The following is a 27765-nucleotide window of genomic DNA, read 5'->3' on the forward strand; positions in this document are numbered from 1 at the left end:
CAACTAGTTATAAATATAAAGAGTAGTGGTAGTAGGAGTAGCGACAAAGTATGTTTTATTAAAGTAAATATGTAACAAATAAGTATTAAATATTTCGAATACATATTTTATCGTCTCCTAATGCGAAAAGTTTTATCCGAAGGACACATCTAGTAAAATATGTAAATGTAACGAAATGGTTTTGGTCATTTTGTCTTTATTTTCTGTAGTGTACATGACGACTGGCCCGTGGTACTGGCGTTTAATTAAATGAAGAAATTGTTAAATTATGATAATTGTATAAATTAGAGAATAAAATTATAATTCCTTGTAATTCCTTAGAAATTAGATATATTATTCGTAAAATAAAATTCTACTTTCAATAACGTATTAAGTGCAGCGCATAACTTGTAAATCAATAAATTAAATTGGTACATTATGTCTACACGAAGAGTAAGCGAAAATGAATTGTTTGATCTTTTTATACAAAACACATTTGCAACATAAATTCGATAAGAAGGTTCATTCAATTCAATTGTCAATAGTCAATTAAAAACCTTCAACAAATATCTATAAGAAAAATATTTAAATACAACTAAATATTGAATAAATCTACGACAGCAGCCAACTTACCTCCAGGGCGTCCCTCTCAAAATGTCTCAATTGGAGGGTGAGTTCAAGACGCCGCTCCCGATCCGACCAAAGTTCCTCTAGAGCGCTTCGAGTACCGCGTAAACGTTCCAGAGTTGTCTCCACTGCGGACGTGCTTGCTGTATCTGAGTCTCCCGATGATCTGAAAACATCACATTATTTATCACTAATCTGTATATATATTACATCTAGTACTATATATATATATATATTACATCTATATATGTTTTCATTTATTCCCGTACTAGGCCGCAACTGTTACTGTTATCCTAGTGCTAGTTACAGATAGTGAAGGCGTAGGTTTGATCCCTTTTGGCTGTGGCTGAGGCTGTGATTTTTCATTATTACTTAATTATGCGGTGAATAAAATATCGGTCTTTTAGATTACAATCGGCGTGAATTATCAAAACACTGATATAGTAAAGTAGGTGTATAAATATAAATTTTTATTTAGAATGAACAAATCTGAGGCCAAGAACAAGGGCTGTAATGTCACTGACTTTTTGTCTTGGTCGTAACCCTCGCTCGACATCTCAACAAATTTCAGGAAAACAAAAAAATCGTTTCTTTAAAGACAAGCTGAACCATTTTTTGCTTTTGCCCGAACAGACGCGTCTCTCTCATGACCCTTTCAAGGTTATGAAGAGGTTACTAAAAACTCGACCAGTTAAACTGACTGAATTTAATAAATGTAGCACTTAGAAACAGATTTGATAGCTATGAAAATATACGAAGTTTTTGGAAATAAGGCACCGACCTGTGAGAGTTGGAACAAGGTTGTTTATAAAATCAGAATAGCACTTTAAACAAACCTCCATCGTAAGCATCGTACGGGTGACTTGTGTCTGTGGGAACGCCGATGATATTTGAGCATTTTTACAGGAAAATGTTCATTTCATCGTATTCCGCGATCACTTTTTATACAAAAGTCGTTAATCATGAACCGTCGCTGCGAATACTAATAAGCGAAGAACAGTTATATCACGAGCACGTTGTTAACTATATTAACAATTACATACGCATGGTGATTAAAACTATAACCGACAGTGACCTACAATCACTGGCTACTGTTATGTTACAGTTGGTTAGTGAATCTCTTACAGCAGTGGACAACAGTGTTTACATATCTGTTTTCATATTTGATTAAACATAATTGTTTTCATATTTGATTTTGTTGAAAAATATCTGACGCAATACGATAATATAAGTAATTTTAAATTCAATACGCATTGTCTTAATACTATCTAAATATTATATGATGCTTCATATCGCAAAGCCTACATATTGCGTACTTTTTAATCAGTACAGTTATTTCTACCTTTTTGTGTCAATTGGCAAGCCTTAGTAATATCCGTAGTCCAGTGCGTTGCATTGTAATTTTAAACAGACTTTATTTTCATACTTTGTAAATGGTATACGTTTTATTTTTTTGCGTAACTCTTAAACAGAACAATTTACCATACGGCAAGTTTTAATAAGATTTTCCAAGCATTGTCATGCAGTTCTTATACAAAACAAGCCGCTTAAATACTTATAAAGTTGGTAGACGAAAGCTTTGTGAAAGTACTCCTTGATTTCCCTTAGTCGCGATGGTGCGATACAACAGACGTTTAATTTTAAGATGAATATTCCGTGAGGACGTTTTCTACTGTCGCCAGAGCGCGGCATTCCTCACGCGTCGGCGCCCAATCGGAACCAAAGATTCTAAGTCTGAGAATGGCATTGTTTTCGCAAATACTAGGAACAATATTTATATTCATAGACTGTTTAGTCGGCAAATATAAAGTTACACAAAGGTCAACTTTAAGATTACATCTGCTCATAAAATTGAGCTTATGTATGTTAATATATGTTTTAAGCTTTGCATGTTAGGGTAAACTGTTTTGGATTTTTCATTACACAAGCCACATTCAACTTAAGTTATTAAAAGTCAGTGAAGACCTTAACCACACGATAAGCGATAAATAAAGTCGTTCAAGTCACATCAATGACAGCACTGCCTTTTAAAGTCGAGGAAACATTCAAAGTATATATTAACAGTGCGTTTAACTTTATGACTATTAAACTCGTAAATATTCTGTTCTGAAGTCCTCGAGGATACAACAATTAAGGCTCATTCATAGTTTATGGTACGTTAAAATTCACTCGTCAACGTTTTATATCTTTTATCTATTTATGGTATCCTTAACCTCATAAGACTATGTTTAAAATCTTACACAATTATTATATTATATATATATATCTCTACAGAAATGCTAACTAAATAATAATGCTAACACCTGGACCACTTCTACACTAAATATAAATTAGATACTCTCCTAAAGTCAGAGTACAATCATTTTTATTTAACAAGTTTAAATGCACATAGACTAAGACACAAGATGGTAGGTAGGGACACAGGGCAGCTAGTCGAGAAAGTGTCCGTTTAGAAAAAAGCAACTAATCTAGACAAACGATAACGAATAAGTGCATTGAAAACCGTTATTATCGTAATTCGATAATATCGGTAATTCATTAACAAAAGAATCTATACGCAAAGCAATTTTTGTAAATATTAAACATTAAAATACCAGAGCCAAACAATAAATATAATTAATGAAACGATGACACGTAAAATAATAATTTTTTTTAAACACAGTTAAGATCGTGGTACTTACATCTTTACAGATTTCTTAAAGTATGTTATTTACTTGAATTTAATTGACAAATTATTGAAATATTTAAGGTAAGACTCCGAACGAGACTTATCTACCTCGACCTATCAGACTCTCGTGCCTACGCCAAAATAGTATTGGATTTGACATAACATGTCGCTAAGTTACTTAGCGGGACTTAGCGCTTCATGTTATCCTAAATTCTAGTGTAGTGAGAGCAGAACTATCTGAGTTTGATGCGCCTTTTTTTCTCCATTAAGTAAAATTAAACAAAAAACATTGAATATACATAAATATTACCAAACTAATGTAGGCTAAGATGTTTTAAATAAGTAAGTAATAAAATAACAAGAACTTCCGACTTCTAATTTGTATTTCAAAGAGTAAGTTTTTTCCAAGAAATATTGTTCCCACATAGAATGCACCAAACCGGCGTCACCGTTGTGTTCATTTGTTCGAGGGATAGAACTTTCTTCTATAATATTATATTAAAAGTCGCTATATCTTTGATATATATTCTAGTATATGTATCGATATTTATATATTCTCTTCATCCAAGCCTTTCAATCGAAAAAAACTATACCTATGTAAAATGTTGACATCAAAGTAACTCAACCAATCTATTATTTTAATAAAATTAACTTTAAAACAAGTTTTATTCAACGCGTAGAAATTTCAAGGCGTGTACACGTAGATCATCCGTAGACTTTCTATAGACCACAACACAAATCGCGTGACTCGCTGTGTGACCAGACTTGACAGTGGCGTATGGAATCCCACAAGAAAGCTTAATGCTAACCAAACACGTTAGCAACCGTTGAGTAATAATGTTAGGCTAATTTCAAGTAATATAAAAAAAAAACATTTCCTATGAATAAAATATACGCCTATTAGAAACCGATATTATTATTAACATGATAAATACTAGGAACACGTAAGTCTGTGACACGCCACATTGTTCAAATACTATTATTGGTTTTCTTTTTGATTTCACCGTATTATTATCGCAATGTGGTGGATGTGAAAATTCTTACATGAGAGATAAATTCAGAAGTGTAATGTCGGAGATGAAGTAAAAGTTCTATATCTGAATGAGGTAAACGACGTTATTAAAAGTTGAAGTGAAGCGAATATGCTTTAAATGTTAAATTATGCAGGGTTGGCGGAGACCTAAGTACTCTCCACTCACGAAGCTGAGTACAGCTAGTACAAGTACTGAACAATATAATTAGCAATTCGTAAAACCGTAATGCTATAAAATGTAAAACTTATCTTTAATATTCAAGCCACGAGCTAGTCTTCATATCAACTTAATATGACTACTATAGCAATACGTGTAATGTCATTCACGGTAATTGAAAATGTTTGTAATGATTAAGCCATAAGACAATACCGAGAAATGGCGTAAAGAATAAAAACATTATGTAATTCGCTTAAGTTTAGGACAACGCAATTATTATAAAACCGAAACGAAGTAGCCGTGAGAGAGTTCAGATTACGCGAGTTTCCGACGATTGGTAGAGTTTTAAACGTCACACACTACTGATTAATGAGATAACTAGGCTCACCTATATACAGTCAAAGATATTTGCCTAAATTCTTGAAAAATTATGAAGGAATGCTTGATATTTATACCCCTAAACACACCGACGAAATGAGGCTTAAGACGAATTAATTTGCGACTAACAAATAGTTGTATAAAAGACTATAGTGAATTTAAAACAATGAAAATCTCTGGAAATGTCAATTATAAATATGAACAATTGAAAGCAGGGGGCGCGAGGGTCCCACGGGTCGGTGGGAGGGGGAGGTAAAACGTTCCGTCAAATCCTGTTCTTAACCGTAGGAGCGAGCCGGAAAGAACGATTGTGAGACAATTTAAATCACTCGCAACCCATTAACCATTGTTGACGACTTCCCAACAACTGAGACTATTCCCGACACAACCGCTATTGTATATTAATAAATCTAATAGCATTCTATAATACCCGACATTTAATTAAAGAAAAATATTAAAACATGATTTCAAGACATGTCACCAGGACAATAAAGGACTAATTACATAGTTGCAATGTTCTTTGCAATATTTTAATTTCAATCAACCACCCCTAAAAGCATGTCCAATGTAGGGGATATCTGACAGTTGAATAGTATGATTTAAATGGAAAAATAAACAATAAGAGGTAGGTTCCTATAATCACAATAACCGCCTCCCGGGGGAGGGTAATGTAGCAGGAACAGACTTTCGCATTGCAAATATTGACCAAGACTAGACAGGAGGGATTCAATACAGATACCGTCAATAGAGAGATGAAAAATTCGAAAACATCTGTGCGAGAAATCTTTAACAAAAGCTTATTTTTCTAAAAGCCAGTGAAACCATTTTCCACTTACGGTCTATTGAAAATGGAAATATATTTCACAATATTTCTGCTATTATATTGTCCGATATATTAGGATGAGCTATTACTGCCTCACTGAATCAAATAGGAGTTACCAGTTTATTATTAAAGTATTTTTTTAACTACTAAATAAATTAGTAAAATACAATAATAATGTTTAGGTTATATTTTTATCTAATAAACGCTTAGGTTATAAGTAAGTTGATATGATAGAAAAGAAGTATTGAAAAAAAGGCCGGTAACGGACTTGCGAGCCTTCTGGCAATGTGAGTGCCCATAAGCGGCGGTATCACGTAACATCAGGAGAGCCTCCTTGACCGTTTGCCCTCGCGCACATAAAAAATATTATTTAATAACATGAAAAAAAGATTTATATATGTTAATATAATTGTTAAATGTTCTTATTAAATTAAGTCCCCATGCAGCAATATCAATCTATAACCATAGCGTATAAATGTCTGAAATTCTATACTATTACGATGTTATGAATAAATTTGTTTTTTACTAAAAAATCAAAACACGTTGACTAAAAATAAAATAAAAAACTAACAAATTGTGTCAAATACTTTTTCCATCAGGTTTCGTATTAATACATATCTGTAAATTGTGGGCAGAAGTATCGTTTTATGAACCCTTGTTATGTGTTCAAGTTTTGGGGTGCGGGTCGGAAATTCAATCATACCTACAAAAAGTACTATATCATTGAGGGGCTTAATCCCTACCGAACGTCGAACTTTCCTTTCTCTATATATATTTTGAATACACTACATAAAAATATGTTTTGACTATTTACCGATCTATTCATCAATAAAACCAAACATAAAACTTAATTAATTCATATTATTAATTTTATAATTTTTAATATAAATTCATTGTCACAAATCACCATGCTTTAGTTAATATAATTAACGTCACATTTTAATTCAGAAAATATTTCCTCCGAAACGTGGTTTGAGCGCGAAAGCGTGTTACACGGAATATACGTGTCTACGCGATGTTGCCCGACAGTGGACTGGGCCGCGATCGGATCTCAATCCCATCCGAAAAAGAACTTACTAAAGAAAAACTAATTGGCTTCGCGGAAAATCAACCGCCTAAAATCTTGCCAATCTGTATTAATGATCTTTTGAATACTTTCAATGGCTAATTAGACCCTTGCGACCTCGATTTATTATATACAAATATTTCGAAAAATACTAACAGTATTAGTTTACATACTGTTAGCATGTTTGCTATGTATGTTAGAAATTTACAAAAATATTACTTTTAGTTAATAAAATCTAAATATAAGCCTACTCCATATGAGCGATCCGAAAAAAAATGTTTTTTTAAAGTCGAGGATCATCCTTTCTTGGACCTCTAACACGGAACAATTTTAGTGTCCCCGTCTTCTATTAGGAATCATAAGTCTAAACTAAACAATATCCTGTAGCTACATTGTACAAAAAAAGATGCGCGGACACAAACGTTCATTGGATAATAGCAGAAACTCAACGGTCTATAATATCATGTCGGCAGACGGATTTATGTATGAAAACAGGGGGAAGCGTTGTATGGGCTCTACGCTTCAAAACGAACTTAAGTACTGCTTTTCAAGTATCTGCCGGTTGGTAGCAGCCACTGAATATTATATTTACATTAAATACAAAGCTGAGATGTAAGAGAACAACGCAGCGTTAATTACACATGCTCTAAGCTTTTCAGTTTTTTTGATTTCGTAATAAAAAAGAGACTTACGCAGACAATGTAGTTTAATATTGTTTTAAAACTTGGAAAATATACGTTGATCAACATGAAGAAAATTATTTGATAAACAGAATTTTATACAATGAATTTTATACATTTTTAATGCAGAATAAAATGTTTTAGGGCCTATTATTATACCAACATCAAACAATCGTGTTAACAATACCTATTGTAATATTCTTTGAACGTTAAAGTATTTCAAAATATATGTAATCGCTCTCAATAAATACTATGGCGTATTTTCCGAACCTTATTAAAACCATTATAATAGAACGTATTTGTTGAAGGGCGAAACAATTGAAATCGTTGAGTACGTGCGTGAGTGTTAGATATTTCTAAAATATTATTATCAGCCACTCATTTTTGTTTGCCTCCGTAAGTTGATCACGCGTATTTATAATAATACTAACCCTAAATAATGGCTTAGACATTTAAAGAATATCTTTAATAATCGTTATAATGATTTGTATTATATTGAAATGTAGAAAATGCTAGATTTCACTTGCAAAAATATTTATAAAAAAACAGCCGCGAAACACAGTACAGCAGTGTCATCGCAAGTGCCTGATGTTAGCGCGTTTAGATTTATAAATTATATATATTATTATGATACCAATTTTTAAATTGGCCTATGCTATGATTATACAATACTATCAAAACTGTTTATAAAGAGGAAAGAAAGTAGCGTTTCGGTTTGACACAGTATTGTAAATTCTAAATGCGTAAATAGACGACATATGGAATACTAGTAAACAAAATTATATTACGCAATTTATGATCAGTATTTAAATCATGTACTCATGGTGTCTCTCTTATATAATATTTACGGTACATATTTTAAAATGTACATTTTAATGACTAGTCTATTAGTAAGTGTAGTCATTTTTACAATAAATAAACACTTACGAAATGCGTTTTTCTCCAATATTCATAACCATTAAGCCCAAATTAATAAAAATAAGATACAATAGTATTTTTTATTTGTAAAAATTCTATTTTAAAATATCTTCTCTTTCTTTTAATTATAGAATTGGACAGTATTTACCATCTGGTAGTTGGACATTAAAAATCAATATATTATAAAAATTACAACTAATTTTGGATACAACACAAACGTAAAGAAGCCTATAATTTATTGTAAATCTCTTAAACTATTTCGCGGTACGTAATATAAAATATGGTAGTCTAAATACAGAATATCTTCAAGTAATAATTATATCGTCCACTACTAGAGGAGTTCAAGTGGCCTTACAAAACAAAACACAACCCAACGACTTGCTAGGCTAAATATAAGTTTAATCAAATCGTGAATTACATAAAGGGCAATATGGTCCCAGTCATCCTAAAGGAGTCTGGCGCCAATATAGACGACAACTTTTCCTCTTACGGTAAACAAGTTGCACGGGCTCGCTTATGGAATGAAAAAAAAAGGAAAAAAGTTCATCAAACTATCAGCTATTCAAGTTTCCATAACTATATTTTATAAAATATTATTGAAAAAACTTAAGACTTATGATAAAAAAAACCCTATAAACAGTGTGCTCTCTAACTTTAGAAACCTAATCGAACTCAACAAGGACAAGTTTGACCCATCAATTATATCCTTCAAGTTTGAATTTTAATAAGAAAACTTATATTAAACATAATCTTGCAGTGAAATCAGAGGCAATGTACCGGAAATCTCAGCTCTTACACATCTAAGTGAATACTGCGAATGATACGTCAACTTTTTTCATAGCTGAGTCAGTACGTGTACATATGCACCAGAACGAACCGATACCTTTTACGGTGCACTATATTTATAGGTGTTTAGGCGACCACGACACCAGTAAATTGAGGATGTTGCTAAACGACTTAAGCGAATAACAATTTAGTTACACAGATCCAATGCGCGTGCAATAATAACAATGTATTAAAAAAAAACTATTATACCATTGTAAAACAGTTAGTCTTCGCAACGCATAAATGATTCCGTATCGCGTGTACCGATATTTTCAGTGAAACCGAGCAGCGTTCATCTGCAATATGGACGTAGAAATTGGGTCGCAGTCCGTTGTGTAATGTCCCGTGGGCAATGACAACACAGCTATTGTTTGGATTTTAATAAAAAAAAACATATTGAATGTATCGTTGATGTTTGTTTAAAAATAATCAGAGACATTGAATAGAACTATAAAATACTCTGGTATGTAAGCATTTACGCGTGAAAGTCTCCGTAACCCTCACATTGACATATACTGAGGTCGTTAAATGTTCTTAGTCTCTATCACCTGTCTTGAAAAGGCCTAACCGATACCTCGACTTGGTGCCTGCACACCACTACCCTCAGCTTCTCTCAGGGCATTAGAGATGTTCAGTCCGTTAAACGTCTTATTTTGGTCAGACCTACGGGTAGCCGATCGACGCCGACATCTGCCGCCATACCTACCATTACCAGTTTGTCGAGACTATTTGGTTCTCTACTGGCAATATAGCTTTATAACCTTGAAAGGTATATGTAGGAATCTAGTAGCTGTTGGTAAGCTAACTGGCATTGTGAGATATTATTTTAACATTATGAAATTAAATCATATATGTACGTCATAAAATTTTCCAATATCAACCGTTTTAAGCAATTTTCCGTCAAGCACTCGTTTGTATTTAATTTTATAAGTATTTAGATGAATGTCAACATTATGGTAAACTATAACTCCTCATGCTGCACTTATTAGTTTAACATGCGAGATATTCAAGTACTTCGTCTGTATGATATATTAGAACACATTTATACTGATTACAGAACCGGTTTTCTCAAAAGGAAGTACTAGGAAATACGGCGAATACATTTCCGCGAAAATTGCATATATTTTTGGATAAAAGTATTACAAGTTGCCGACCTATTTTTCAGTGAATTAATAATATTATTAACTTCATTATACTACACACCCATTAAGTACAGTACAATCATTTTTATAGATCAATTCGTTCAATGGCTAGGCGTGACATTTATAAACACCAAACCTAAATAAAACCCCGCTTGCAGGACACAAATTAATTCTTTAAATAATATATTAAAGAGTATTCTAGATTTTATCTTTGACTGACTAATTGATGGCCTGGGTGATAAGAAAATTTAAGGAGTATTCATTAAAAAAAGTCCAAGTACTAGTAATCCGGGAATCAATCCAACAGAGTTAGAACCTTCATAATTGGAATCGTTTAAAAATAGAATTTAATTACATTTTCCAATTTGATTTGTCTACTGCAACAACGGATCTCTCTAATCCTCTTCACTCCGATAATTGGCGTTTCACTCAAATCCTCTTTCATCTAGGGAGTTATTACGCTGGCATAAATCATAATTAAGTATCGATTTTATAATGGTCGTATACAAATGAGATAAAATGTTATGGATACCTACTATATATCTAAGATAAATAATGAATTTTCACGTTTATTTGTGAAAGATATAAATATATATATATATTTTTTTAAATTCTCTTTATATGTATAAACGCCTAAAATATGTATTTAAACAGTCTATGAATAAGGTTCTTTTATAAAACTGGGACAATAATATTGAACGAAACTGGGACAAAAATATTGACGTTGTTAAAACGGCAAAAAACATAAATTTTTATAACTAATAGTCGTACGGGCCAAGGTTGTAAATTTTTGCTCGCTCAAGTGTACTTGCTTGCGCGAATTTATTACCTAAATTAAAGTTACCCCAAGAATCAATAGCCAGCACTATATTTAGCATTGCACTTCATAGCCCTCATTTAGCATTAAATTTTGTGTTATACGCGGTAATCAATAGTAAACAATACATTTGTTGCCTTATTTAAAAATATACAACTGACCCATCAACGGTATCGTGCTATCGTATCAAATGGTAGATATCGTTAATTCGTAAACATCGATTTGTTAAAATTATTAAACATACATCAAAAAAAAAACATGCTTATAAATAAACATTAATAATGGTTAAGAGAACTAGGTGAAGTATTAATTTAAACCGAAAATGGATTTTGAATTATTTTTGATGATGGATTCAAAGGCAGGTCAAGAGCCCGAACCGGCGAGCCTGAATGAAGAATTTAATGAGAGTATTTGAAAGCAAAAGCGTGTCAGAATGTTCCACGTGCAAAACAGCCATTTAAAGTTACAAAATACATTATAGGTAATAATAGTAGTATTAATGTTTTTTCTCAATTTCAATAAAACATCGAGAGGAAACCGGCATTCAACCCAAACCTAAAAAATAAATGATCACCAAATAGATGGATGAGGTTATAGCGTCACTGGAATTTTAAGTTCTAGGATTTCAAGTTTAAGATAAATTGTATTGATTATGCTCAGTAAACGTAGTACATAGAGCCTTGATGCACAAAATGTTTTTAAATAATGTGTTGTATACTATTTGTTACATTGTTTTAAGGCATAATCATGCTACTTAAGTATAATTTGTATTAACAATCTTCATAACCTAACTAAGTAATAATAAAAATTATTAAAATTAAAACAAATAAATAATTTTTATTTTTTATTTTTATCACATTTTATTAATTTTTCACACAACGAAAATAAATATCATAAAAATTGAGCTTTTCATCTAAATATATTTATTTAGTTATTAGGTGACTATATATATATATATATATATATATATATATACACTTGTTTTTTCTTTACATAGTAAGTCTAGCACTTACTTCATTTCCTTTTATTTTGTTATAGAAAAGTGGCTTATTATTTATAGGTTATATACAGTGTCTAGTAGAGTACTAACCTTAAATCCTGCAGCAAGGCTTCGCCCTGCGCTATAGTAGCTGCGCAGGCGTCGAGACTTGCTCCGCGATGTTGAGCGCATTGCTCTAATGCTCGTCGTGCTGCTTCGGGACTATCATCTGCGGGGCATACACCACCACCGCTACGTAGGGTTTCCAACCATTGTAATAACTGCAAATAAAATAAACTTTAATATAATCTGAACATCATAGATCATTTTTAATATTCTTGCACTCTTATGTTACAGGCATATTGACATCTTTGGGATACTAATTACGGTCTCTAACCAGTTTATAACCCGAATGAGCCTGCGATTTCTATAAATAAAATTATAGATGTCACAGTCCAAACAAAACCAGTAAAATATTTCCACAAAATTATCAACATCTCTATATTTATATTTTTCTGAATACATCGCTTCATTTTTACTGATCCATCAGTTTTAAGTAACTAGTACGTGCTTATTCCTATTTAGTAATTGTCCATTCCCGACAATTTAATATACCGAAAAATATATAATAAATACAAGATAATTACCTCCTTCTCATGCGTATAGAGCAGGACGGCAAGATCTAGCCGTCTTCGTCTTCGATCGACTCTAGCCGCGAACGCAGCAACGTGAGCTTCCAACTCACGCGCAACGCCAAGAACCTCTTCGGGATCGCATTCCCCAGAACGCGCTAATTCTTCAGCCGCTGATAGAAGTTTCTCAGCATTTGTGTACGTGTTCTACGGGTGAAAAGTCGAATAAAACACACGGAGAAGATCAAGGGCAAGGAACAAACACAATTTTGTATGTGATTTTGATTGAATGGCTTTATCGCAGCAATTTATAGAAAGTAGCTTTCAACGACAGCCCTGAATATAATATTATTTCACATGTAAAACCGTACAATGAAGATAGTATACCTTTTTATAATATACATGTAGTAATATACATATTTCACTCATAATTAATTGCACTTCTAATATTTCCAAATTCTGGCTAAATGCCATAAAACTGTTATTTTTTACTCAGTTTCTTATTTAATAAATATAAATGAAAATAAACTATCACACAATATTATATTCAAGTAGGTATAACGAAAAACGTATAGAAATTGTAAGAAAATAAAATGTTTACTGTAAAACTATACATTACTTACTTGAGCAACATTTTCAAAGTGTTCGTGTGACTTCTGATATACTCTGGCCTTATGGAGATTCCGTCCTATTCCAGTATTCTTCTGCAGGAATACTTCGCCATGATTCGTCAACCAGTCGAGTACCTTAAATTTAATAATAATTTAAAAAAATAAGGAAGTTATGTTTGCAATAACTAACACTCGTTTAAAATCGTGAAATAAAATAATGGTAACTATAATAAAAATTGTGAAAATGATTACTTAAGTGAAAGGTTTCTGCGGATTTGGAAACATTAACCAGACAACAAAAAATATCCAGTATATTTAAAAAATATGTATTTTAAATAGATCCTGAGAATCATTCGCAACTTTGAAGAATAAGAATATATATAATATAATATATTGACGATATGGTCCAAATATTTATATACACACATGTGTACAGTGGCGCTACAATGTTAATTATCTGGGCCTCAGATTTCTTGATTTGTGATTTCTTCACCGTATACAACCTGCTCTACTATGAATACTCTACATCACAATAAAATATATTTAGTTTAGTCAAAAATTGATTGGTTGGTAAGCATACATAAATTTTGCTTAGAGGCCTTCAAAATTATTTTGTTATAAATTGAGTGAAACCGCATACTATAGAAATAAAAAAGTTACCTGTCTGCAATCCTCCTTATAGAGCAATAAAGCGAGTCGTTGATGTAATTTAAGCCTTGCTTGATGATATCTCGCCTCTAAAGCTCGATGGTGTCCAAGTATTTGATGTATCACAGCTAGTACATGATTGGCACCGGAACTATAATCTGCGGCTGGATCACCACCACTGCTGCCGGCCGAACTAACTGTGCCGTCTTTTTGCTGTTAAATTAATACACTTGTTCAGTATTGCGCCCGTTGCTGCCCTAATTATTTAAGTATTCATTGTTCAGGTTTTGTAATGCAAATTTAAATACATAGATAAGAATAACATTGAGTACGGAACAGAATGTAAATGTAAGCTACATTTACATTTCCACGTGAAACAACCATACTTCAAGTATCCCGGGCCATGGGAGTCATTTCTGTGGTACGTAATTATTAAGACAAAAGAAAAGCTGATTTAGTTTATCTACTAAATCGAAACAATCATTTCAGTGGAAATCAATTCTAAAACAGCCTATAGTCAGAATAACATAAAGATTTTTTAAATACAATTTAATAGAAACTCAACCATATATATACTATGTATTTTACATAATACAATATTAAAAACGCGAAGGAATCTGCTAAAGAGATTAAGATGAATGAAGGGATCGAAGTTTAAGGTTCAGAGACCATTAGGCTACCTGCCTAATTCATAAATAATATTTAGCTTCAACATAAATACACTATAGTCTATATCAAATTGTGTTTACGTTGTAATAAAAAGTAAGACACAAGTACTTTAGTTAAAACGGTGCAATTAGTCTGTTTTTTTATAATATAGATATGTGTTGTATAACATATACCACAAGGTTTACGAGCAGTTTTTTCCGCGCACTAAGTAGAAAGAGCCCACTGAAGAATGAGCGTAAGTACGTTTAACGACTTTTTTCATTTCCCGGGCAGTAACTTGAAATGCATCACTGTTCCCGTCTACTTTTATGTATAAATTTAATACTATCCAATTCTGGACAAACTGCGCCATTTAGTTTTATTTAACAGCCATGGGAAGTAGACAACATCGTAAGTTTTTAACAACAACGAAAATAATCGAATTACGAGTTCAGATTAAACATCCGTAAAATACATACCAAATCGGCTGGGTCTGTCTGATGACAAACTTGAACTAAATGGTCAAGTTGGTACAGCAGCTTCTTACTCGTTGAGTGAACCTGCAATTAAAAACATTCATCAAACTTAATCCGACAATACCGACAAACTTTATTTCGGAAACTGTCACATTTCTATGAACAGGTACAGCGCGAAATACTATATTTCATAGAAAACGCGAAAATTGTAGACACACAGCTGATATACGAGAACATGATCACGGTTGAGGATTGCATGCTTAAGCCAACATTGCTAAGATTTGTAACTGTTGAAAACAACCCGAGCCCTATGACACAAATCACATGTACAAAACATTTTTTTTTGTTTTAATTATGTATTTACTGTTGTGTTGTACCTAAATATATATTTTTTAATTTTATTAATACATACCTCGGTATACGCCTGACACATATGTTCATACAATTGTCTGTGCCTCTGTGCATGTTGTTCCAACGCTCTTGGATCATTACAGGGAGCGGAACCTTGTCCAGTAGCCAATTGTAAGGCCACTGCACACTGGGCGCCCCAGCCACCGACAGCGGATGCATAGGCCTCAGCCTTATGATGGAATACCACGGATAAGGACAATACTGCCGAACGCTCTTCAAGACCTATTCAAAACCACATAAAAATAAGATTTTATTTGATATAATAATAATTATATATAATTGATGATATAATAATTAAATATTATTTGTGGAATTCTTCGTGGAAAAACGTGTATATACACAATTATAAGTTAATAATTTTAAGATGCATTACAAAAGAATATAATATGAAAACGTCTTAAATAGGAACAAAAATCACTAAATAACATACCCGCTGACAGTTGTTTATATGCTCGCTCCAGACGATGCGCAAGAGATGTTATCTGTGCTTCGGCGTAGTGTCGCTTATCAGCTAGTCTTCTAGCTGCGGCCGTTACTCTGGCAACACTAGGCCTGCCGCCCCCAGTACATGCTGCAGCAAACCTGTTACAAATAGACATATTACTTATATGACTCCCTCATTAATTGAAATTTAATCAGAATGCCAAAAAAATCGTAAATTCGTTACAAAATTGCGATACAAAATCTTAGCTGGACTCGTGGGATCGTGTTAAACTGTAGTTCAAAGATTGGAAAAAAAAACGTCTAAAAGAATATGAATTCAATTGTACTTTTAAACCTCATTGAGTATACCTAAAGTCTGAGCGTTCTACCAATTATTCAGTCGTAAATTTTCACCGTAAACAATTTTGTGACCTTGGAAAAAGTTCATTACTCAGAATACTGTAAGCAAAAAAACATCTGTCGTTACTATAGTTTTTACCAAATAAATTAGAAAACCTATCTGCACCAATAATGATACGAATAAATTAACCGTGATATTAAAAAATATTAAGTATTTACATGTTCCTGTCAAGGTAGGAACTTGTAGTTTTCATTTATAAATAATTACAGGAAATATAGAATGAACACATGTACACGTTGGCTGTTAATTGCAGACAAGTTAATGATTTCACAACAAACCATCCACTTCCAACATATGTATCATTAAAACTTGCAATTGAAAGTTTAACATTTTCATATGTACTAAGGAACCCGAAAAGATATTTAGTGTCTTAGATCTTTCTAGAGTTATTGTAACACGCGAACCCAAGTTTCCCACTACACATTTTAAATATATTGTATCGAAAATGAGTGTAATTACGTGGGGATCTATGACTGCATATAGACACATACGAAGGTGCTGTTTACTTAACATAAATCTGGCATTGTTCACATAAATTGTGTTGAATTTTTAAATAGACGACACAAATACTAATATGAATGCTTTTCAATTATCCACTATTCTGTGTAAAGCAAGAACGATTTCGCTCCTTACTTAGATTGACTTTAACATAAACATCCTTGACGTATACGTACATCTGTACATAGTGATGACAGTTTAATCAATCATTCAATCAAGAATTGCACTCGTTCGTTATATGTACTCCACGAGTTATGATTCGTTAGTATTGCGATGTTTATGTTCTTAGAACCTTATTCAACCAAACAAATGACCTTTGCAGATAAATAATAATTACCTGGCATGCTCTTCCTGTAATCGTTTAGCTGCAGTACAAGAGCGTCCAATTTCGACGTATGTAGAGAGAAAGGCCGTGCGGTGGTTAACAATCCATTCCAGCATCTAAATATAATATAATATATTTGCAGAAACACATACGTGGTTTAAAATTACTTTCCCTTAAGCGCGCAAGGCCAAAGATATAAATATTATTATAAGGTATTCTTTGTTTACGATTATACTAATTATATACGAATTTATCTTCAAGTTCATCAGTAAATTCAACTTCAATGTTTAAAATAATGTTAGATTGCCTAACGTTAGGGCTAAGATTCAAGGGTAGTTGAAAATTAAATTTTATTTGGAACTTTTACCTACTGTATAACTCTAATGACAATACCTTTTCACAGTCTTGTTCAAACAGTCTCAATTGAAAACATTGGTCTAGTTGCATCTTCTTGTGTTGCCAGAGTTTATGCGCGTGCGCGTGAGCGGAGCGTACAGCGGATAACTGGGATCGTACTGCGCTCGGTGAACCACAGTGGAACGCCGATTCACCTCCACTGCCGCTAGCTTCTGAGCATACTGCTTCTGCAGCCTCCAGACGTTGAAGTACGCGTTCACCTAAATCGTAATAAAATTTTTACATAGGCGAATTATAGGGAATCTTGTGTATATTGAACAAAATGACATTAACAGCTTTGATCAAGTTGGTGAATTGAACCGTGCGCCTAATTAAAAATAAAACAAAGTCGGAATCATTCCAGACTTTCATGAGCAATAAGGATAGTGAGTCATCTTCTCGCAAAATTACAAATCCTAACGCGCGCTGATAAATCAATATTTTATCGTACATATTCGTACTTAGAGAAGTCATAGCCAAGTCAATTGTCGTAGACATAGACGATTCAAAAACAATGAAACTATTTCCTATATAATATATTCGAATTCTTGTGGATACAAAATGCCTACCTTGCAACAAAAAAACAATTTATTTTATTTTTCTGCTTCAATACAAAATAAAGCAACAACTTAAAATTCAGAGATTTGTTAACCGTGAGATATCCTTTCCATCATTTAAAGTATGAACCCTATTAACAAAAGCAAGCAACTCTGCGTCAGATCCAGGCACTTTGGAAGCGGTACATCGGTTTCAAAAAAATGCAAGTTTTTGTGCTGTACGTTGAAGCTACGCAGGTTACTTCAGAGGTCATAATAAACCGACTTCATCTTGCCTCTAATAACTCTTGGTGAGCACAAAAAAAATTCAATAGCATATATTTATTTTAGTTTAAAGTTGGATATAAATCGTAATGACCATTTCTGCTTACATCGGATTGGGCAAAATTTGGGAATGACTTGGATGTGAAATTACATTTTATATCAATTGTAGTATCGGAGATTAAAAATTAACACAAACAATTTCGTGACATCTAAAATGCAGCCAAGCTAAAAATATATGATAAATATCGAGAACTATATTAGTAGAAATCAATATATCGTGCATCCCGGTGAAACGATACGAGAAGCTAAAATAACTATAAATTTATTTTATCGACTTATAACATATACGCGATTTAAAATGATTTAGTTTCACTTCAATAAACTCATAAAAACGTATTAAATTAATGCCACTGATTATAAAAACAAATTAATTAACCGTACCATGGTCATCGTTGGATCGTAGGCAATCAAAGCACATGTTACACCGACATTGTTTAGCGTGTTATGAAACAATTGTGTGCAATAATCCACTGAAACTTGATAGGCAACAACTAGTGGGGCCACGCGGAAAAAATGTCTATGCTGCATGCTTAAACTACTTTGAATACGAAATAGTGATAATCCCGATTTACTATTTAAAATTACGCTACGCTACTAATTAACTATGGGTTCCAAATTCAATGCATCAATCATAAGAAATGCAGTTCATAGATTTTTCAAAGGAAAATAAAGTTAATGGCGCTTTTCTACACGCTTACTCGACTCGTAGCTTATACGAACGGTGTTAGCAATACAATCGATAAAATTCTACTCATACTTTCCAAATCTCTATAACTTAATCTAAATATTGGTTATTAAATGTATTCTGTTTAACAGGTTTTTAGAAAGCATAAACAGACTTCACTGTTTTAAAATCATTCGTATCTTATTTACTTCAATTAATTTGTATAATTTAAATTTATTTATGATTGTAGTAAGTAGTCTTTGTTTACGGAATGTTTAAAGTATAAAGGTCAACGTTAAGAGATTATATTTAAAGAACACTGTTTAATAGGGTCTTAATAAATTATTATTATTATTAATAGTATTTTGTATGTTTGTTTGAGCCTATTGAATCCTGAGAAGATTAATATATAAAATCCGCCTCCGTGGCATGTTCTTAACGTATACAAAAATCCCTATACAGGAGTCCCATACTCCTGGCGAATTGATGATTAAATTTGTACCACTGTGTAAATACGAATTTAAACATTTTTTCGTAAAAAAGAAATTTTTACCGTACCTTGAGCCTCAAGTTCATCAACTGGCACTTTGGCAAGACGTTTACTAATATCAGCATGAGCATCGATAGCGCGCCTTGCACCAGTAACATCGTCTGCAAAGTCAGCACGTGCCACATCCTCTTGTAAATCATCTAGCCGATCAAGTAATTCACCGGCTTGCCACATTAGATCTTCCAAAGCCTGTATTTTAAGGAAATATTATTCAATGAAAGAATTCCTTTCCTTCAATTCTCCAACCCTTTCAAAACTTGGCAACTTTTTATATAGCTTCAATTTTGAGAGGTTTATTTGTTACATAACATAAACTCTACCAACTGGAAATTAATAACTAATAAGGCCTAAAATAACTTTATAACCTGTTCCAAACACGTAAATCTTTTGCTAATACATAAATCAGAAACTACTTACCAATCTAAGATCTATCCATTGTGCATGGTCATATTGTAGTGTACCATCTAAATCTGGTGTCAATTGAGAACTATCTATCACTTTAGGCAGTGCTTCTAGGCTAATCATTGTTGTCTGGAAATAAGTTATAGAATATAATACACATATACATAATATAAAATAATAATGATTGTGTTTATCAACTAACAAAATAGTCCTATTTAGCAATGTACCACTAATAATACATTTTATTATTTCATGCAGAGCTGACCACACTATAGAAATCACTCAATAACTTGAATTTTGAACAAACAAAGGACAGAAATTCAAGTATGTGCTTAATAATTACCTCAAACTTGTACTTATGAGATCCTATTGTTGTGCGTTGTTTTTGCCAAAAATTGTCAGGTTTCACTACAAGTGCCTGATGGACGGATGAAGAAAAGTGTTCTTGTAAAACTTTTAATATTGGCTTTATTGCAGCCCATGCAGAACCTCTCATATCAATCAAAATAGTAAAGCCATGAGTTCTCACAGATCCACTGAAAATATCACATCAAATCAAATATAGAGCAAACAGTGTAATTAAATGAAAACAGTATATATTGGTACAATGTTCACATTAGCTAGTCTATATTACAATTAAAAATAGCTTATAAGCTTATTTCCCTCTATAAAGGAAACACTCAATTCTCATAGTACAAGATACATGAACAGGCTTAAGAAACATAGCAATAGATTAGCTATAAACCTTCTAGAATGTAAGTAAGTCAAGTTGATTGCTGATAAATATTTATTTATTTAGAAGAAAAAAATAAGTTTCTCTAAGAATAAATAAAATATCTTGCTTTAGAATTCATACTTTGGAATGCTGATTAAATAATGCATAAGGCGCCTATAATCATCTGGAGCAACACGATCTCTTCTTGAGTTCGCAGGGAACCAAACAATGGGACCTCCACGTCGATCTCTTCCTCCAGTTAGAGCTGCCACCCTCTCCTGTAGAAGGGGCAGCACATCCAAGGCACGTGCCCCAACCTCCATGGCTGGGTGTAAAGGCAACTAATGGAGAAGCCTGGTAAACAATTTCTATATTATATGTTGAGATATAAGATAAATCTGTTAAGGTTTATTTATTAACAGTTATATAATTTGTTAACTCAATAACAGTATGAGGCTTCACGGTAAGTTAATCACATTAAGTCTACTTTATTTTTAACAAGTATTTAAATTTTATTTTTTACATAACATTTCTTAATATAACTTTAATTAATTTCTAACTTGTGAATATGCTGCTGCATACTATTATATCTCAAAATAGTAACTTAATAGGCAAGTACTACAAATAATATATTATGATCATTTTATCATCCTGTTTTGTTTATTTAAGAATTACAAAGGAATGTTTCAGGACTTTTGTTTGGTGCCTGTGCATATTTTTTTTAGTTAGATCAAATTATTGGCTTTAATTAAATTATAATAAGTTATATTAAGTTTTTTTTATTTTCAGTTTCAATTCAAGTGAATTTTAAAACTATATCTGTGGTATTTATTATAGCTATGTATCAAAATAGTCTGTTTATTTATATACTTTAATGTGCGTAAAAATGTTTAAAACTATTCGTTAATAACCTCGTAAGTTGTTCTCACTGAAATGACATCGAATTGGAGTTCGAACAAGAGTCGGAATATCAATATTAGTTACTATTATTTACGTTTCTTTTAACAAAAATAATATTTAAGTTAGTAAAAATGGCTTTTCAATAAAATTTGGCTCAAACGTTATATCGGCGAAATCAACAGTAATTATTATTACACTCCCTTACAGCGAGACCAACGCCAAGACCCTTGTTGGGGTGCCGTCAGTTAACGACCTTATTGTGTTGAATGAAACATATCGCGGATAAGATGAATAATATGATTTTAGACCATCGGGCTTTGAATCATAAGCTCAAGTAACGGTTAAAATTACTTTTATTTATCGATGATGACGAATAATTTCCTGAATATATAGCTAGTATGTCACAACAAATAACCTTTAGTAAAAATCAATTTGTACTAACCGTGTTTCCAAGATGTTATGAAACTGGTATAAAAGGTTCGGCACACATTATTGTCACTGTTATTATTTTCACTAAAAAATTATATAAAATATATTCATTTGTGCCCTTTGAATCTCACTAAAAACACACAAGCCAAAGAGAATTTAATCACTGACACAAGCCTAGACATAATGACACACAGAGAATACTGTGTTGCCAATAAAGCTAACATAAATTCCTTATAATTTTACATAATGTAAGATTTCATTCTATACACAAAATTAATCAATATAATTCCATTGGAACTAAAAGAAATACTTCAAAAATCGCTTCTTGGCAGTTATTGTTTATAAAAACTTTACAGTAATCATAAAAACAAATGATCATTCATTTACAATTACGATTAAAACAATTCCTTAAAATAACGTTTTCTAACATAAATAAAAAGTATAGATACATGTTATTTCAGTGAAAAACTACAATGGTTAATAAAGTTTTTAACTATCATTGTTTCACGTTGAATTATTTTATTATGTTCTGTGGATAGGGATACCATAAAATAAAATAATTACCGTCTTAAAGTAATATTATGTATTACGAGTCCAATAATGTAATTAATAGTCTTTTTAGATAATTAATATGATAGTGAGTAACGTAATAATTAACAACAACATAAGTTTCAAACAACAATTGAAAAAATATTTAGTGTCAACAGGGTCATATAACAATTTTAAAATTTTAACAAAAAATATATTTTTTTTATTTTAAAAATGTTTATTTGCTGCTATAAAATTGCCTGGGCACATTAAGTAAATTTATATTTAATTTGGCTAAAATTTTGCAATGTTTGTGTCTGAAAATCTGTCAATACGCCGATCTGAGTAGCAATTCTTTCATGTTTACCAATTGTAAATTACAAATATAGAAAGACGTGACGATTAACAAGTTGTATAACTGGAGTTATGAATCAATGACTTTAAGGTTGAAAACCATTGACCATCTCATGGCCCACTTAATGCGTCCCATAGTGTATGTCGATAAAAGTCGTTTCATAAATGAGGAAATTTAGTAAGTAAATTTATAAACCTCCATAAACGTATAAAAGGTATTAGGAAATCTTAGGGCATTTTGTAATCTATATTATATGTAGTAGCATTATATTGACACGTTATGTGTTAGTACGTAAATTTCAAAATAATTATACTACAATATACTAACATTTACACCGTGTCCTACCTAGGGCTTTAAGTTTTAATATTATTATATATTTATAACATTGTGGCATATTTGTTCATTGAAGATCTTTGAGGTACGTGTCGTAAGATGTTTGGTCCATTAACTGTTTCACTTCTTCGGGTTTGCTTAGCTTCAGTCTGAACAGCCAACCTTCTTCGTAGCATGATTTGTTGATTAGAGCTGGACTTGATTCAACAGCGCTATTTTTTTCAGTTACCTATTAAAACATTTGCTTATTATAAAAAGATAAAGGCGGTAAAAATAAATTCAAGATTATTTTTTCGACTTATTACAAGTTAGACAATTTATTTAAATATATTTAATATTGCCGATTTTGCCACGCAGTTTTGAAAAGGCGTTATCTTATTGATGTGGTAAATATTGTGTACTAAGGATGGTGTACTGTTTATCTAAGATTGGGGGAGGATCCTCCACTAGTCTGTCCTGACTTTCCAACCCGATACCCAAGTGGTTAAGATCAATTAGTTGTTTATATCCTTAGCTTTCGCAATTTCTTTGTTAGAGCGTTTAAGAGTATGATGTCATCGCAGTAATTGGTAGTTGAAGATAGAAGATAATTCCTTATGAGAATTACTACTTACGATACCAGAAACAGGCGAGTACACCTCCCCAGCTGCTTTAACACTCTCTAAGGCACCACACTCATCTCCACTACTTATGTTTTTTCCTACATCTGGAAGTTGCGCAAATACTACCTCGCCAAGTGATTCCTGTAAAGTATTTCTGTATATAAGCGCCATCTATGTAATATTCCACAAAGCATGTATCTGTATATACGAATAGGGAATAGGAATTTTACTGAAATTCAGATGGGATTTCTCTCAAGAAACATTATAATTATTTTTATCTCAAATAACAATCACATCTTGAGGATTGTTACAATTTTGTATTCGTAATATCAAATCACAGCGATATCTCTTACATTTCAATTAAGAACTTAATTATAGTTTAAATATTTTCTAAAGCAAAACAGTTGAACCCTATTCTGATCATGCAATTTTGAGAGCAAATTAATTTGATTAAAAATAATGTTAGTCTTGCCTGCGCAAAGTTTGAGATTCCAATAGTACCGATACCGGCTTCGACCCTCACCCACTCGTGCTTTATAGTGTAATAACGGCCTAAAATGTTTAAAAAATCTAGTTAAGAATGTAATTATACAAACGAAACGCATTTAAACCTTCGCTAAGTTCGCTAACGCATCAATGCTCAATATTTCACATTATAACATTCGCAATAATAATATTGGCTAATAGCTTTATAGCTATTTTTCACGTGTTCGTGCGTGTTTTAAGTAATATAGAAACTGTATTTTCTCACAATTTGTAATTAGCGTGATGTTTTCATGAACTTAAGGTTAAACTATCTTATCTGTCGCGGGGGGGTATGAATAGCAGATAGTTTAATTTGACATAATTATTGATGTGATCATTATAATGGAATATTATAGTTCGACTCTAGTGATTACCATTTTGTACCTTCCAAGCCAATATACAATATATATTAATAATATATGCTTATTATATATTAATATATATTGTATATTTACACACAGTTGTGCTTAATGTTCGTTACGTTAAGTAGACAATACTTAGCAATTGTAAGGAGTGTTTTCTCAATAACAGTATGCTTATTATGACGCCAAGTTAATAATACACCAATAATATTGAATATCAGCTTTCATTGATAGAGTTAATTCAGTATTGCTGGAGAGTGAAATCCTAAACAAAAGTTTAGCTTACCGTTTCCATTGTGTACACGTCTGCAAGTCAATACTATGCCTTGTTGTGAAACGCGACACAACGCTTTAGCAATATTGCTTATTACCATCTTTCGGATCCTAAACAACAATAAAACATAATTAGAATACTTAATTTAATAATCAATAAGTACAAAATTAATTAGCCATAGTCTGTCCGAATTCAAATACCCTTGAGCCCTTTAGGTTTATCGCAAACATATCGTTAAGAAACAATATTATAACACAAATAAAGATAGGAATGAAGGCTAGGATAATTGCGTCAAATACATGATAATTAGCCTCTTATAACTGTTATTTTAGTTTATATTCCTATTTATATATCGTTTCATATATGATTATTTATAGGATAAAATATAAATTTTTATTTCGTGCAGTCGAAATCGATTGGATTTTTTATCTATTTACACACTTTTACGTGCTCGTATGCTAAATACATTTTAAATCAGTCCACTACATAGTCTATGCCTCTTGGGTAACATTCAGTCAATAGCGCAAAACAAATACGGAAATTTTGAGGCCAATAGCCCAAGACCTAGAAGCCTCTTAGGACCAATTGACTAATATTATATCTACTTTTAATCTAAATAATGGATTATAGTTATGCCTTACAGTTAATTAAAAACCGGCTATTATTGATTGATTTCCGTTTATTAGGTACTTTTATTAATATATAAAATAAACATGATTTACGCGCAACTTCTTAAGTAGGCTTATGTTTAATTGGTCCTAATAGTGATTTGTCAGAATGAATAGCTGGTATCTTGAAGTAGGTATCATTACAAATTCACGTGTTTTTATCATTTCACATGATAAATGGGAGGTTAAAAAATTGGGCAGAATACTGCTCGAATGATTTAACATAAATGTAAGTATTGTAAAAATATTACATGAAACATTTGTTCTTTGCCTATTTCTACTCAAACGTATCGAGCTAACTCTCTTCTACATTCTATTCTCGATTATGCTGTGTCTTATCCCGATTTATATGAACTGAAAAGTTGGAGCGTTTACAAAATGTAGGCATCAGCTTCATATTGGAGATCGTGAATTTGCCCATATATCGGACTTACGAAGAAACCTCAACTAGCGGCGCAATATACAATTACAACTTCGCTATAAACAGCCTATAACTCGTAGTTACTTAAAGCAAAATTGTATGTTCCTGTCGAGTAGGTAGTTTGGATTTGCGTTTAACTGAACTGCATTTAACTGAATTTTAACACTCCTCCTTAACTGGGCAAAGTATGCTAATTTGGAACACCTTAAGCAGCAGAGTATTTTTAAATTTATTGAGAATTTCTCTTCTGCCTCGTATCTAGCTACATATATATATATATATATATATATATATATATATATATATTAATTATAACTTATTAACCCTAAGATAAGCTTTTATATTTTAGTTTAGATTTCGTTAGTATATTTCTAGTGTTAAACTTAATTTTATGTTTTTTTTGTTTATATTTATGTACTACTAGTCGTTTAGCCTCAACTAATGTTAATTTTTTTACTTTGCCATAGAGGGTTGCATTGAAGAAATCGCTTGTTATCAATAAAGCCCCCCAATAACTTATGTAACCTGTTATGTATGTTTAAGTTAACGAAGTATAAATAATATACCAATACAGCATTAAAAGGGTTTACATAGACAGTAAAATATTTCATCATGTAATCTTCATAGAAAATAATAGCCAATTTTAAAACGCTTAACTTCTCACATAAAGTAAATAACGAACAATGGTGAAATATTTGTTTTATATTAACAATAAATTATTACTTAACCTATAGTCACTTACGTCTAAGTCGGTGGTTTTAAAATACGTGTAGTCCGTGAGATTTACGCGCACAATGTGCTTCTACTGACCTTTGCCAGATATGCTCCGAAAAGATCAACTATTACATTAACTTTATCTGAATTTAGTAAGAATAATAATTATAATTACAATAAATATTCAAACAATTTTTTTTAGCCGATAACGAGATGTCGACGCTAAATTTCCAACGAGAGCCAAACGTATGGATAGCTAATTACGTGGACAATAAAATCTGAATTAAAAACACCTACAATTCATCATCATTAGTCGTCGTTTTTTAAGGCTTCTTTACTTATATAGTAGTAAGAAGCAAATACTGCCAAGTATTGTATTTCTTGCTGTTCGGTTGCTGAGCGGTTCTTCCCACGTAAATTTGAAATCCGAGTATAGACGCGCGCATGGTATTGATTATTATTCTGTTGCGATGTTATTTTAGATTTATTATCTCTCGATATTCATTGAAATAATATATGTTGTCCTTTGTGACTTTGTTTAAATTTAATATTGTTGATTAATAAACTAATTTTTTACAAGGCATTTTACATTGTCTACAAAATCGATTGCTATAAAAGAGCTTTAATAGAATCAACCATAAACGATAGAGACAAGGGATGGTACATTTTTTAGAGCTGTTGAATAAAAACATATTTATTTCCGTTACACATAAATTTTGAATAACTTTACCTCTCATTATGGTAGAAAAAAAATTATCGTTTTTGCGACAATCGTGATTCATTAGCATGTTCTACGAAACATGCAAATTCTTCTGTTTTATTATAATAAACATATTATTACATATTTTAAAATGGCGTACA

The 27765-nt window shown here is 32.0% G+C and overlaps 2 protein-coding genes across 7 annotated transcripts in view; both read right to left on the minus strand.

The window, feature by feature from the left end:
* The window catches only part of LOC123718504 (triple functional domain protein), an 81181-nt gene extending 58666 nt beyond the window's left edge, over positions 1-22515 (minus strand). For 4 of the 6 annotated variants that reach the window (XM_045675078.1, XM_045675076.1, XM_045675077.1 and 1 more), the window contains exons 1-15: positions 22136-22502; positions 20935-21147; positions 20422-20614; positions 20094-20207; positions 19685-19865; positions 17579-17802; positions 17198-17301; positions 15949-16100; positions 15520-15740; positions 15111-15191; positions 13996-14196; positions 13348-13470; positions 12740-12931; positions 12204-12373; positions 613-772 (exon numbers count right to left, since the gene is read on the minus strand). In XM_045675078.1, coding sequence (XP_045531034.1) covers positions 613-772; positions 12204-12373; positions 12740-12931; positions 13348-13470; positions 13996-14196; positions 15111-15191; positions 15520-15740; positions 15949-16100; positions 17198-17301; positions 17579-17802; positions 19685-19865; positions 20094-20207; positions 20422-20614; positions 20935-21116 — 2298 coding nt within the window. In that variant the 5' untranslated portion in view covers positions 21117-21147; positions 22136-22502. Of the gene's footprint in view, positions 1-612; positions 773-12203; positions 12374-12739; positions 12932-13347; positions 13471-13995; positions 14197-15110; positions 15192-15519; positions 15741-15948; positions 16101-17197; positions 17302-17578; positions 17803-19684; positions 19866-20093; positions 20208-20421; positions 20615-20934; positions 21148-22135 lie in introns of all 6 variants that reach the window. The other 2 variants (XM_045675079.1, XM_045675080.1) reach the window with 2 other exon arrangements.
* A 232-nt stretch (positions 22516-22747) lies between these two features.
* On the minus strand, positions 22748-27023 carry LOC123718964 (glycine cleavage system H protein-like). Its single transcript, XM_045675988.1, has 5 exons — positions 26933-27023; positions 25114-25211; positions 24413-24492; positions 23953-24081; positions 22748-23567 (listed from the first exon to the last, which is right to left on the minus strand). The coding sequence occupies exons 2-5, from the start codon at positions 25199-25201 to the stop codon at positions 23406-23408; spliced, it is 459 nt and encodes a 152-aa protein (XP_045531944.1). The 5' UTR covers positions 25202-25211; positions 26933-27023; the 3' UTR covers positions 22748-23405.
* Positions 27024-27765: the final 742 nt, after the last annotated feature.

The sequence above is a fragment of the Pieris brassicae genome, chromosome Z (assembly GCF_905147105.1).
Source record: "Pieris brassicae chromosome Z, ilPieBrab1.1, whole genome shotgun sequence".
In the NCBI taxonomy this organism is placed as follows: domain Eukaryota; kingdom Metazoa; phylum Arthropoda; class Insecta; order Lepidoptera; family Pieridae; genus Pieris; species Pieris brassicae.